The sequence below is a fragment of the Paracoccidioides lutzii genome, assembly GCF_000150705.2.
Source record: "Paracoccidioides lutzii Pb01 unplaced genomic scaffold supercont2.33, whole genome shotgun sequence".
NCBI lineage: Eukaryota > Fungi > Ascomycota > Eurotiomycetes > Onygenales > Ajellomycetaceae > Paracoccidioides > Paracoccidioides lutzii.
In genome coordinates, this window is record NW_015440979.1 from 192,730 (window position 1) to 205,948 (window position 13,219).

Here is a 13,219-nt window from a genome sequence, read left to right on the forward strand (position 1 = left end):
CTGTCTGCTATTCAGTTAATACCAAAAGGATTGTCAATGTTGTTGTTGTTGTTGTTGTTGTTGTTGCTGTTGAACCCCTGCGTAAGAAGTGAGGTTATATTCTGTTGGCTCAGAATGACAATGCCCAACACAAGAAGAGTTGCCGTCGGCGTCCTGATTGGCTCTCGGCCCGAAATCGGGAATAGTCCAAAGTTCAGCCTCGAGATTCCAAGGGGCCAACTTGACATCATCAGAAATTCTCCGAATTCAAAAAAACGACAATAATACAACAATGACATGGACAGAGCCAATTGGAGAGAGGATGCGGCGTATTTCAATTGCAGCCTTGTGTCTTTCTTTTGATTGATCTGGTGATTGATCTGGTTTGCTTGTCATGCGCCTCTTATGAATGTTTACTTTTAGATCCTCATTCGTTTGATATCGACTAATTGCATTCTTTTCTCCATAGCCACAGTGTCCTCCTGTTGTGTATTTGTCTAGTATATTAGTAGTTTTCCTCTTTCTTTCCCTCTTTGGATTCATTCGCCGCGTCCATGCGAATTGTTCCTAGAGCATGTTCGCGCGAAAATGAGTCGTGAGGAGTCGACGTCCCAGTTACAATCCCAGCGGGTTTCCGCGCCAACAATTCAAACACTGCAGCCCAGCGATTGCGCGAAATCGAGTTCGTTGTCCACAAGAAAATGGAATACAGACAGCTTAGGTTCGAGATTGGCAGTAGATGCGGCCAGCGCAGCTGGAGCAGCTTCGTTGATATGTCCGCTGATAATTATTATTGACAAGTTAGTGGATAACTCTGTGTTATTTCCCTGAGATTACATTGGCGCAATTCCTTTAAACTTGCAAAAACTGACTTCTTTTTTAATCAATCTTTACAGATCTATTATAGAGAAAGCTGCGAAAGGAATTTCAATCTTGCAAAGTCTTAAATCATCACTTGTGGCGCTGGTCAAAAGGCCCCATAGTTTCTTTATCTCGACCCCTTTCCTGCTTATCTACACTCTGTACGGCTCCACCTACTTAACCGCCAATGTCATTGACACCGTGACGTCGACGATAAATGACCGTGCATTCAGCAACGTATGCGCGGGCCCGGTTAAATTCATTGCCACTGCTGCTGTCAATATGTCAATATGTGTTTACAAGGATGCCCGATTTGCGCGGATATTTGGTGCACAGGGCTCTCCCCCAGTGGATAAATCACCCCCAGCATCTCAGTCAGGAATGCCCCAGCCAAACCGAAACCCCGTCTGCTGCTACTCTTCCCCATCCAATGTGCCTGAATCTCTGCCAATCCCGAAACGCTCATTCGCCCTCTTCTGTCTCCGCGACAGCATGACTATATTCGCTTCCTTCAACCTCCCAACGCTCCTCTCACCTCATATCCCCGATATCCTCGCTTCCACTCCATCCTCCAAGACAACGCTAGCACAGTTTTCCATTCCAGCGTCCGTCCAGCTATTCAGCACCCCTCTTCATTTACTAGGCCTGGATCTATACAATCGTCAACCCGAAGGTGGACTACTTGCAGCTGATAGATGGGGTCGGGTCAAGAGAGATTGGGCTCCAAGCTGTATCGCTCGAGTCGGAAGAATTGTTCCCGCTTATGGCTTTGGAGGTGTGGCTAATACGAAATTCAGAGCGTCGTTAATGAAATCCTTAGCGTGAAAGAGTGCCGGGATATAAAAGGTTCTCAAAAATAATTAAATCAGGAACGGAAGCTCTGAATCTGAACAACGCACAATCTACCAAAATTAGGACTACTTAACGACCTGCCTGCCTGATTCTCGCTCTATACACCAAGGATATTGCCTCCATCCCTTCTCCATTTGTAAAACTGTTTCGAACCCTCAACTTTTCATGCATTGAAATCAACGAGAAGCCCCCTTTCCTCAACTCTTTTGTATGAAGTAATACCCAATCAGTGCATTTTTCCTTCTTTAGTACAAATTTATGGGACATATCTTTCTGCACTAGCGGCTTTACTAACTAGAGTTTTGTCTTGTCATTGGACTTTGTCGGGAAATGATAAAACAAGATGGTTTGTATATACCTGGAAAGACAGGGTTGTTGTCTCATTCTTGCTGTTTTATCTTTCTTTTCTTAGGCAGTTCGGGAGTTAATGTTTTGGTTCCCCTATTCTTAACTTTTTCGTTCTTGACAATTATTTCTGTGAACATTTGAAGGAATGCATAACTTTGGCTTCTATTAGTACTCAGAAGGATAGTATCTGTTTTAGAAACATTTGGACTGACACTCAAAGAATCACAGCAACAAGCTTTCCTTACTCTGCATAGTAAGTTGCAGTACATGAGATGAAATGCAAGAGGCTCTCATCTTTGGAGAAAATAGATGTTCCCCAGCAAGTGAGAGGAAACTCAAGTTATTTAAGAAAGAAACAAATAAAAAGATCAAAAAAAGAAAAATACTTGAAATTTGCCCACACTCAGAATCGAACTGAGGATCTTATCATTACTAGTGATACGCTTTACCACTAAGCCACGCGGGCATATATGCTGCGTAGGTCAGAAGGTATAACGTCTATTATTGTCAACTGAATCATTGTACTGATTATCCCCAACAACCCAATTCGGACACGGCCGGTTTAAATAACATCATCCATGAATAGAATACATTTCAAGTTATTCATCAATTATATATATATTAGTGTATTTATAAATTTTCTCAATATTATTTTTGGTGCACTTTTGACCGTCCCACATTTATATGGACCAAGTTCGAAAAAGGGGAAGGAAAGCCTCCTATCCTCTCTAGTGCAAAGAGAGGGGAGATGCATGCCGCTTCACCTCCTTGTTGGTTGAAAATCTCCCTTTATCCATCATGACATATATGAATGTATGTATGGAATGCAAGTTAATGATGTGGTGTGTGTTAGTTTTGTTCCCATCCATGATTTGTGTTGAGAAAGAAGGCCAACGGAAAATTATCCACAACCTGGATCTGTAGAGTCAAAGTGTAATAATATAAGACTGGAGTAAAAGGACACCAAATAAATGAGAGATAATGCCAAAAACGTTACACAAAAGGGAGGGGGGATTCAAAACCAAAATTACAATCAAGCCATTGAGGGGAGAGTATCCTTAAACCCACACTTCAGTGTTTCCAGTCAACCTAGCTCACTCACTCAATCGCCCTTTTCCATTTCTGGTTTCTTGGGCTCGTTTTGGTGTTTCTTCTGCTCTTGGTACCGCTTTAAATTAGAGAGGATCGCTGAAGATGTCTGGCTCTCTTCCGCAGGCTGTGATACAGCCTTTTCTCCTTCAATGACACGGAACGCACTCCGGAATGCCCCCTGAACCCCGTGTTCGACCGGTTTATCAAACATGTAGGGGAGGAAAGGGACGACCGCGAGACCAAGCTATATTTAGTATCACTCAGCAACTGTCAAGGCCGGGATCTCATTTCGACAGCTCATTTCAGTTTTATCACTACGAGCCATCTACGTAGGACATAAACCTACCCCGATTGGCACCCATGTCCGTACCAAAGTGATCTTCGCACCCTTCAAAGCGCGTCCAGAGTACTTCACCACAGAATGTATCGTTAAAGCGGGCAACCCCATACTAGCTATGACTTGAAAAACGGCGCGCTCCGCCATAACAGCGCGATACTCTTCAGAAAGGGGTATCTTTGTCGTCAGCCAGGGCACAAGGATATCCCCCTCTGGATCTGGCCAAGGCATGGGGTGCGCCTTTGACGCAGTGGAGGTGAGGGTAGCCTCCTGCTGGTGTTCTAGCTTGCGTCCAGCGACGGCGTCGATTGCTAGATCCTCAGGCCACGGCCTCGGTCGCACTGTGATATGCGTTACATGCCGGAGCTAGCACACGTCTGTTCCGCAGATAGGCTTTGTATCCTTCATTGGCGACGTCTCCTAAAATATAAGCCCAGGAGATGCCGTATGCAAAGCGCACGAGCCAAGGGTGAGCAACTGGACGGAAGGATTCGCCAATGTCGGATGTATAAGCTACATAACGATGGGCGGAGAGTAGGATGGTGCGGATACGGTTGGTATATGCGGCATATCGGTATTTAGTATCAGTGGAATCGGCGGCGCTAGATGGGAGGCCAGGTGTTAGGTAGGCTCTCTTGTAGCACTATCGCATATCCATACTAGCCATCATAGACCTTATCCAGCAGCTCTTCTTCGCGGTTCACAAGCTTCTGCAGCTCCCGGTTTAGTTTTAGATGAGGGGGAGAAAGGCCTTCGGGTGACTGTTTGTGCGAAGGGTTATCGCCATTATCATCAGTTTGGGGCTTTTTGCTGATGCCCCAAGCCATGATACAGTTCTATGATGTAATGCTGAAAATGCTCTGTGTAGTCCTTTTGCCGATGCTGGTAGTACTAAATATTTGCAGCTCTGCTTACGCTTGATATCGCATAGCCCAAGAATTGAATAAATAACAGTTGATATTTACTTCCATCAAGTAGAGACATAAAAACAGGAAGAGGAGTGGTTGAGATACTTGCGGAGGTTGGCATAACACTGGTACCTAAGGAATGAGTACCATATATTTCCTTCCCCATGGAGAGAACCAAGTTCTATCTCAGTGCGGCAATATTTGGTACCTACGTATCTGCTCTTCGGTGATCGGCGATTTCTGTTTCTGGTTCTCCGCTAACTGTAAAAGGAGTAAGTGTCGTGTCAAGTGACCTGAAAACGGACATCGGACTTGAGCCTCCTAAAACAAAACATCCGGTCAAGTTGGTTAACATTGATCAATTGGATTAACATCGATACATACCTTGGATTAAGCCCCTCAAACACCAATTGCACTCCCCACTCCCGAATCGAATAGTGGCCGATCTCACGTTCTCATAATGGTTGTCTACTACCAAGTTGCCGGCCGCAAAGTCGGCTCCCATGTCGTAAGTCTCCACTCTTTAACCCTTCCAACCTATTCAATATCAATTCATATGTAATGATCCATACCTCCGGATCTGGCTGCATATGTGTTACTTGGAACAGCCACAACAGAAATGGGATATATGAGTTACACTTCAATTCGGAACATCGGACTGACTTGATAATCATCACAGCTCGCCATGGCTACCCTCGGGACTACATTCCTCGCCAGCTATCTCGCCATGCCATCCAAGGCAGACAAGCAAAAGGGACCACCAATTAAGGCTAGCAGCAAGGATGAGGAACAGTTTATCCAGTACGTGTGCACTTCTAAGTATATGTATAAGTATATGCGTACATATACACCCCAACTCAACGTTGCTCTATTTTTTTCTTTTTTTTCCCCCTTCCAGACAAACACCCCGCTTGCCTTCGTATCAGAAACCGCGGAGATATTAAAATGATAGATATTCTAACCTCTGAAAATGTAACACAGGGAATTCTTGAAAACCATGGACGCCGAAGAAAAGAAAGAGAAACATTAAACATTTTCCTGTCGTTTTTATCTACCACTTTCTGTACGACATACATTTTTTGTCGCATTCTATACGTTAGAGTTCTATCCCTGAATACATTCTTTTCTTTCTTCTTGTTCTTTGGATGAATGAACGGACTTTTTACTCGTGTTCAGTAATAGAGAGATGTGTGTAGAAAGAAAATGGGATGGGGTTGGCTGATAAATGGAAGCGGGAAAGGGGAAAAAGAGAACCGGGCCCGCCCCCGCCGGACATCACAATGCTAGATATCAAGAAAATAAACGAATGGCTTTTCCGATACGAGTTTATTCGAGGGCTCGCAAGCGGTCGTTGTCATTGCTAAGAACTACATCTGCAACCCGAGTGTATCAAATCTCCTGTGGAAAATCGCTTGACATCCTGCTTGATCATTTACAATGCCACACTGCCACATCTTGCCTTTACTGAGCTCAACCTATTGCTTTTATGTTGAGGAAATATATCTTCGGTGTGATATCCTACATCAAATGTTGGATGTTGTGCAATTTCTCAGATCTTTGGCGGAGATTTGGCTTGTTCTCATCCCCCTCTCCTTGCCCCTGCTCTATTTCCCCTTCACGATATTTCCATGAGTAACTGGACATAAATACATAAAACATCTTGAAATCACAGAAAACATTATAACAGTACTGGTCATAAAATTACAGGCTGAATTTTTTCAACCAAATATTCCTTACAACGTGTATTCTGTGTGGAGATACTATTGTTGAGGTAGCACTTATCGATGTACTCGATGCAAGCAGGGAATTTCACATTAGTTATGAGGATCAAGATGGATATCAACCAAAGAAAAAAGAACACTCACTTAATTCATAACTCATAACAATTCTCGAAAAGAAAGGATATATCACGGCCTCAATTCCACCGCCCCCTCAGGCTTAACCGGCCTCCCAATCTTAACAAACCCTGTCTTCCCCACCAAATCCATCACAATACTAAACAACGTCGCCGTAGAACTCTTATCGGTCACCTCCCGGCAAATCGCAGTCGGATAGCCCTGTTCATCTTTCAATACATCCTCAAGAACCACAACACTCGGACTCACACCCGCAGCCAACCTCTCCGCCACCAACTCCCTCACCCTCTTCAACCGCAGGGGGCTATCTTGCAAATACACAATCCCCTCCGTGCCCACGTGTGGGCGTATGAAATGGTTACTATGCGTGATGACACCGGGCGAATCCTCATCGCCCATATCCAACTTTACAATATCGTTAGCCGAGCATTCTAACCCCACCCCGCCCGTCTGATCCGCGATGATAATATGGCAAGCAGCCGCGACGCCGTGCCTTTCCAGTTTGGCAACCGCTTCGTCGCGAGAAGTACTATCCAACACTGCGCGTAGGGCGATGTGTGTAGGCAGTTTGGAGAAGTTTGTGCCGCGTGCCTTGATGGCGTTGAGGGTTACACCTACGCCGTAACTGTTTAGGCCAATCTTGCCGATTATACCTGCTTCAGTTATCATGTGGATTGTTGGTTTTTGCGGAGTAGATGCTGTTTGGCGAATGTTCATGGCGAGGAGGTTGGGAGATTGTTCACGCTCCCACTTTGTCAGGGGTTTGTAAGTTGGGGCTTTTAAGGAGCTGCAGAGGAGATGAAGAAACTCACATCCCAATTTTGAGCAACGAAACTGCCCTCCTTAGATTTCCAAGAGAGAGCGGTGCATCCATCGTTGAACATGCCGTATGCGATTTCCGTGCGCACGTTCAGGGCGAGAATGGATTCCACAGGCATATCAGATCCTTTGGCAACGCCTGTGTGTTGGTTTTTTTGTCTCAGTTAGTTTCATTCAGTATCAAGCAATTTATGTACGGAGAAATATCGCTGAAGCCATTTACTTTCATACGAAAGGTGTTTCATATATTTATCAGAAAGAAAGAAAACCCACCGTGCATTTCTTGCATAAATTCCGGGAACGAGGACTCCAGAAAGGGCATAAACTTTACTGCCGCCTCGCATACTTGCGGCCAATCAATCAAGCATTTCCTCTTAAAGAGATCCTCGTAGAATCTTAGGCTTCCCCCTATCTGCTCCCGCGTTTGTTCACCATGTTGTAGCCCTATCTGTTGCGTTCAAGACATTCACGTGTTAGGGTCTCTCGGTTTTACGGTTGCATAAAGATGTGTTGTTAATGGCATTTGTTGCATACCTCATAGGAACTACCTTCATAAGATATAAGGCGCATTCTTGTGACGAGCCCAATGTGAATAGCTGATATTAAAAGGTGCGTTGTTTGAAGATATATAGATGTAATGCGACAGTCGGGTAGCGAATATGTATGAGTGGAGTGGGGTGATAAGATAGAGACCACCTGTTCCCCCATGCCTGTTTGCCGTAACTTTAGCCACCAGGATAGCGCCCTTGTCTATAAATGCCTGGTTCAAGAATACCACTGTGACTGCAGTCAATTACATTATTTTGATGAAGCTGAGCTTTGTGAATTTTGTCAAGAAAAATAGATCAAGCATCACTTCAACAGCATTGACTAGAACAAGAACAACAACAACAACAACAACAACAACAACAACAACAAGGTCTACAGCTAGCTTATTAGTGAAGAGTTTTTCATAGAAAAATCTACAGTCAGTCCCTCTCAGATCTGCAAGTTGTAAGTTATTTGTTGACATGCCACTTGATTAACAGCAACTGAACGGAGTACTACACTTGGTTCAAAACAGAAGCAATGACAGCAGCCACCATGCTATGCTGACTTGATAGTCACACCCAAGCTCCCCAATACAAAGTTTCCGGATTAGATATAAGTTTGATGATGATGACGATGAAAATGACATGGCGTAATCAGAGGTTGATTGTGTTCAGGTTGGGTCCTTGTGTAGGAAAACAGTATATAAGGATGGCTGGGTTTGTTTGTGAATGAATGATGGAAGCAGGCTCTCATGTTATGCAATTGTGGAAAAATGATCTTGTTCTTTTGAGTATGAAGCAGGATATACCAACCGGGAGTGCGGAGGGTTTATCGCCTCTCGGTCCTTAATATCCTGCTGTGCGTATGGTACCACTTTCGGTATTCACAATTGATCCCGCAGAACACTCTTGTATTTAAACGGAGTGGTATCCACATCCAATAACCCAGGGCACATGCAGGTGGAACCGGATCAAAGCGATCATCGAGATGGTTCTCATTGGATAGCAGGATACTTATGTCGGGACCACTCCTCCATTACAGTTTTCCTTCTGGCTTCTTTTCTGTGATTTCTGCAAAATTCTAGCAGCTCACAACTTTTCATTCTCCACCGTGCAGCACTGTGGGAATCCACGATGCTAAACACCCACCGCTCCAGAGAGTCATTATAGAGATGGAGCTCCCGTACTTCACAACTATGAAATATGGTTAGGTAGGGCACTTGCCGAGAGCCCGAGTTTGGCAGAACAAGGGAAGCAGATTCGGATAAATAAACCAAATAGGCAGAGTAGTTAGGATTCTTTACGGCAAAATGTCATGAGAGACATGGAGTTTGATTAATCGAACAATGCACGGAGGGTAGCTGAAAACAACGTGGGTAACTGCAAAACAAGACCAGTAGCTTATTCTATCTTTGATACCATCAAACGTCTTTTCAAAAGCCTTGATGATAGGCTCATATAAAACATTTGGTCCTGGCATATGACCGACCGTGACTGTCTGTAGAGGGGGTTAACACAGTTGAATTCCGGGGGAGAACTTTACCAATATATCCGTGAATATGTTCTTATCCATACTACCCCGCTTGGCTTTTACGGTTCGGAAGGAGTCAAGTATCCCAGTTTGTAAAAGAACCAATCCGCCGGTTGATATTTTAGTCATCATCACTCATCATCATTATTATTTTGACTTCAAAAATATTGCCGTGACACGCACCGCGGAAGCAGTACTAGTAAGATGCTCTATATCTCAGTTGGCTTCGAGTTTCCGTTATAGTTTCGTTATCAGCTTTGAACCAGATATTGCTGAATCCCTCCGGCATCCAGGGGGGTGATATCAGAAAAGGGGTAACGTGACCGACCACTAAATGAGCCGGATCACTAAACGAGCCGCGATTTTCACCAAAACTAGCTTCAATCCCCCATTACACAATGCTTCACTATGGCCAATGAGGATTCAATTCAGCTTGCAATTGCAGATTTGAAGTTGCAAAAGATCAAAATATGCTGCAACTGCTAGGAAATTCAGAATCAACAAGAAAACACTGCATCAGCAGTATATTGGAACCTAACTATCACAAAATTGTGATGGCGTAGAACGGGTGGGCTCCGTCCAGCCTCCTCGACAGCGTAAGGCCACGGGCCGAGGCGATCGGCAATCATAACTGCCTAGGCATTGGCATAGCAACCAACCCCACAATTACCCCGCATACGAATAACACGTAAATGTGGGAACCGCCTAGCAAACGGCGCTAAGGAAAAGGGCTATATAAACAGAGCCTTCCCTGAACTCATCTCTTAGGAACCATTTTAATATTTTGTCTAGATAGTTTATCTTGCTGGCAATTGAACAACTGTTTCACCTGCACCTAGGTTGAAGTCTTGACATAACACTAAGATCAATAACTTTCTTGCTCTTTTTAAAGCAGATTTTTTAAATGAAAAATCAAGAATTTTTGTTTACTTTTATTTTGAATTTTTGAGAAAACTGCTAAGATGTCAGCAGCAATTAGAGAGTCTGACAGTTTTTGAAAATCAAACTGAGATATGATGACTCTGATAGAGAGAAACATGAAATCAAAAGAGCTTTTGTTAAAAAAAATATTTTTGAAAAAAATTGAAGAGAATTCAAAGCAAATGTATCAAAAGATCACTGATCTTATAAAGTAAAAGAAACTCTAAATCAGATTAGAATAAAACAAGATAAGCAGAAAAAGCAAATCTGTGAACTTAATCAGCAAGTAAACAGTTTGATAGAGAAATAAAATATTTTACAACAAATAGTGAATTCTTTAGTCTCATAAATCAAATTAATGAATATTTTTTAACAGATGCAATGATCAGTCAAGCTTGATGATCTGAAGTATCTTATTAATAAGAAAGAACTAATATTTGAAAACTGACTTTTATAAATAAGATACAAGCTAACTGTTAATGTCAATTACTCTTTATCAAAAGAAAGCTAAATTATATATATAGAAAATTAAACAGATAATGAAGCAATAAGATATTTAATTTCTAGAATAAAAGAAAATTACTCTAAGAAGTTTCAAACTACAAAGAAAATTTTTAAGTATCTGCAATATACATATAAAAATATTAATAAATCTAAAATATAAAGATGGAGTATCAACAGCTGATAATGAGAAATGAAAATAACTATTACATTTTTGTGATCAACTTTTTACATCTGACTGATGAAGTTCAGATTCAAAAGAAAGATTATAAAGTAGATTTTTTTTATAAACTATTTTTTGATCTTTAATATATGATTGTAGTAATTTGTATTAGTTGTAATATCTTTTATAAGATTCAATAAATTTGCACTCCAATCACTCACTATCTAAAAAGTATATCTGATTAAAACAGCTGATGATCATTCAATTGTGAAGAAACTCTGATAATTTGAATCAACTATGAAGATATCTCTGTAAAATATAGCAATTATAAATCAACTTCACTCATATTAATGCAAACAACTGAGGATAAACTGATAAATGAGAATTGAAAAAAGAATATAAAATACTTTAACTACTGAAATAAAGATTATATAGTATGAAATTACTCATACAAGCAAAAAATTAAATAGAAGAAAGTGAATACTAAGATTACTATTATTAAGTTAAAAAAAGAGTCAGTTTTCTCAGATAAGATGATTGCAATAGAGACTTTGAATATAAATAAGCTGATAAGTGAAAATTCTTTTATTATATATATATTAAGATAACTTTTAATAAATATATTATTTCTATAAGATTACTAATAGATTTCGGAGTAAATTATTATATTTTTATTAACTTAGATTATACACAGAGATATATTAAAGCATTAGAAGCAAGCTTTGACGATTTAAAAAAAAATATCAGATTGTAAGCTTCAATAATCAGAGAGAAAGTTTAATTACAAGAGTCATCTTTTTACACTTATGAATAGATAAAAGAAGATTTCTAAATATATCAATTCTGATAACAGATCTAAAAAGTATTAATATAATTTTAGAATAAGCTTGACTAATAAAGTAATAGATATGACTAGATATGAAGAATTAATATTTAGTTTGATTAAATGTACAGATATTTATAAATGAGATATTAGAAAAATGTAGTATAGTGATTTTAAAAAAGATTCTGAAGAAATCAGAGATGAAGTTAAAGTATCAACAAAATACTAATCATTGCAATAGACTTATTGATAAAGAATTTAAATATGAAGTTACTGAAAGAAATGAGATCAAATAACTATATAATTTATAAAAAGAGCTAATCTCTAGTCTTGAAAGAATGACACTTATCAGAGACATTATTTTCTATTACTATAAAAAAAATAAAAAGTCAAAGATCTTTATTTCAAGTTTTTATAAGATAAATTAAATCATTAAAGAAAAGAAGAAAATTATTATTGATACAGAACTAAAGAATGAAGAGATAATTGATAAATAACTACTGAAGAACTATAAGAAATTCTATAACATCTTTTTAAAAGTTATCTCTAATCAACTATCACTCTTTCAGAAAAGAATATACTATAATAACACTTAAAATGAATAAATTAAATATTAAAATAAAATATAAGAAGCTCTATAACTAGAATTATAATAGAGTAGATATATAAACACAACAAGCACTACAGGGAAAAAAAAAAGTAATAGATAAAATATAAGTATAGAATTAAATAATAGTTAATCATTGAATTTATTAAAGAAACTTTAAAAATTCAAAGTATTTATATATAAATATATAATAATAAATTTTATTTTTACTCTTTTATAAAATATAAAATTAATAATATAATATTCTGATTTTTCATAAAGTGCTGATTCTAAATAATTGATTTTTGAGAAGTGCTGATCTGTGCTAATTCTAAGTACTAATCTTGAGATGATGCTAATTCTCTAGAAGATGCTGATTTTAAAGTGCTTTGATAAGCAGTATAAAGATAATATAATCAATAAGTGAGTGAATCATATAAGCAAGTAAACCACTTCCCATGTTGCTATACAATGAGAATATCTTCAAAGCTTCAACTATAAAGAAAAACTAATAAATTATATTATAAATTATTGCCTATGCACTTAGAGTATATACAGCCAGTATGCTCAATAATCTCACATACACTACACTATGATACTACATATTTTTATAATTGCAACTCAGCAGTCTCAACCACCTTATACTCTTATTTATTGACTCTTCATATGTGATTCAAGCCTTTTTTAACCCTCAAAGCACTCTATTGAGCTATATATATATGGTTTTTTTCTCACTTTCTCTTTTATTTAGTATTTTAAGTTCTTAACTCTTTGTTTTCAGCTATTAGAATAGCAACACTGTGTATTGCCATTTGACATCCTTTGATCAACTAATTTAGAGCATAATTAGTTTAACTGAGTAAGCTCTGCATATAGTGCTTGATATATTCTTTAACTTCTTCAGTTTGCTGCTTTAATTGGTGTATATTATGTGGTGTGGCAGTGGCCCAGGAGTTCTAAGAGCTGTAAAAGGTCTCAATGAAGGTGGAGATATGCATTATTGTATTAAGATATGAGATAACCTGCTCAGAATTATACAGGACTAATCCAGCTACCTTGAAGCCACTTTTGATATTATTTTTAGTCTGAGCCTGCATCTGAGCTATAAGATA

At 39.3% G+C, this 13,219-nt stretch overlaps 5 protein-coding genes and 1 non-coding gene across 6 annotated transcripts; 2 read left to right on the plus strand and 4 right to left on the minus strand.

Moving 5' to 3' along the window:
• Nucleotides 1-567: 567 nt before the first annotated feature.
• On the plus strand, nucleotides 568-1,665 carry PAAG_08407 (hypothetical protein; the record flags this gene model as incomplete). The annotated part of the gene is made up of 2 exons (XM_002789659.2): nucleotides 568-779; nucleotides 876-1,665. 2 exons carry the CDS (start codon nucleotides 568-570, stop codon nucleotides 1,663-1,665), a joined length of 1,002 nt encoding a protein of 333 aa, XP_002789705.1.
• A 769-nt stretch (nucleotides 1,666-2,434) lies between these two features.
• Nucleotides 2,435-2,506, minus strand: PAAG_12553. Its single transcript has one exon. It is a non-coding gene; the product is annotated as a tRNA-Thr (tRNA).
• Nucleotides 2,507-3,142: 636 nt separating this feature from the next.
• Nucleotides 3,143-4,296, minus strand: PAAG_08408 (hypothetical protein; the record flags this gene model as incomplete). Its single annotated transcript, XM_002789660.1, has 4 exons — nucleotides 3,143-3,376; nucleotides 3,479-3,810; nucleotides 3,845-4,071; nucleotides 4,130-4,296. 4 exons carry the CDS (start codon nucleotides 4,294-4,296, stop codon nucleotides 3,143-3,145), a joined length of 960 nt encoding a protein of 319 aa, XP_002789706.1.
• A 289-nt stretch (nucleotides 4,297-4,585) lies between these two features.
• On the minus strand, nucleotides 4,586-4,882 carry PAAG_12554 (hypothetical protein; the record flags this gene model as incomplete). The annotated part of the gene is made up of 2 exons (XM_015848031.1): nucleotides 4,586-4,698; nucleotides 4,762-4,882. The coding sequence occupies 2 exons, from the start codon at nucleotides 4,880-4,882 to the stop codon at nucleotides 4,586-4,588; spliced, it is 234 nt and encodes a 77-aa protein (XP_015702358.1).
• Nucleotides 4,883-5,062: 180 nt separating this feature from the next.
• PAAG_08409 (hypothetical protein) lies at nucleotides 5,063-5,407 on the plus strand (the record flags this gene model as incomplete). The annotated part of the gene is made up of 2 exons (XM_002789661.2): nucleotides 5,063-5,178; nucleotides 5,359-5,407. 2 exons carry the CDS (start codon nucleotides 5,063-5,065, stop codon nucleotides 5,405-5,407), a joined length of 165 nt encoding a protein of 54 aa, XP_002789707.2.
• Nucleotides 5,408-6,284: 877 nt separating this feature from the next.
• PAAG_08410 (acyl-coenzyme A:6-aminopenicillanic-acid-acyltransferase 40 kDa form) lies at nucleotides 6,285-7,622 on the minus strand (the record flags this gene model as incomplete). The annotated part of the gene is made up of 4 exons (XM_015846502.1): nucleotides 6,285-6,983; nucleotides 7,046-7,191; nucleotides 7,326-7,500; nucleotides 7,587-7,622. 4 exons carry the CDS (start codon nucleotides 7,620-7,622, stop codon nucleotides 6,285-6,287), a joined length of 1,056 nt encoding a protein of 351 aa, XP_015701166.1.
• Nucleotides 7,623-13,219: the final 5,597 nt, after the last annotated feature.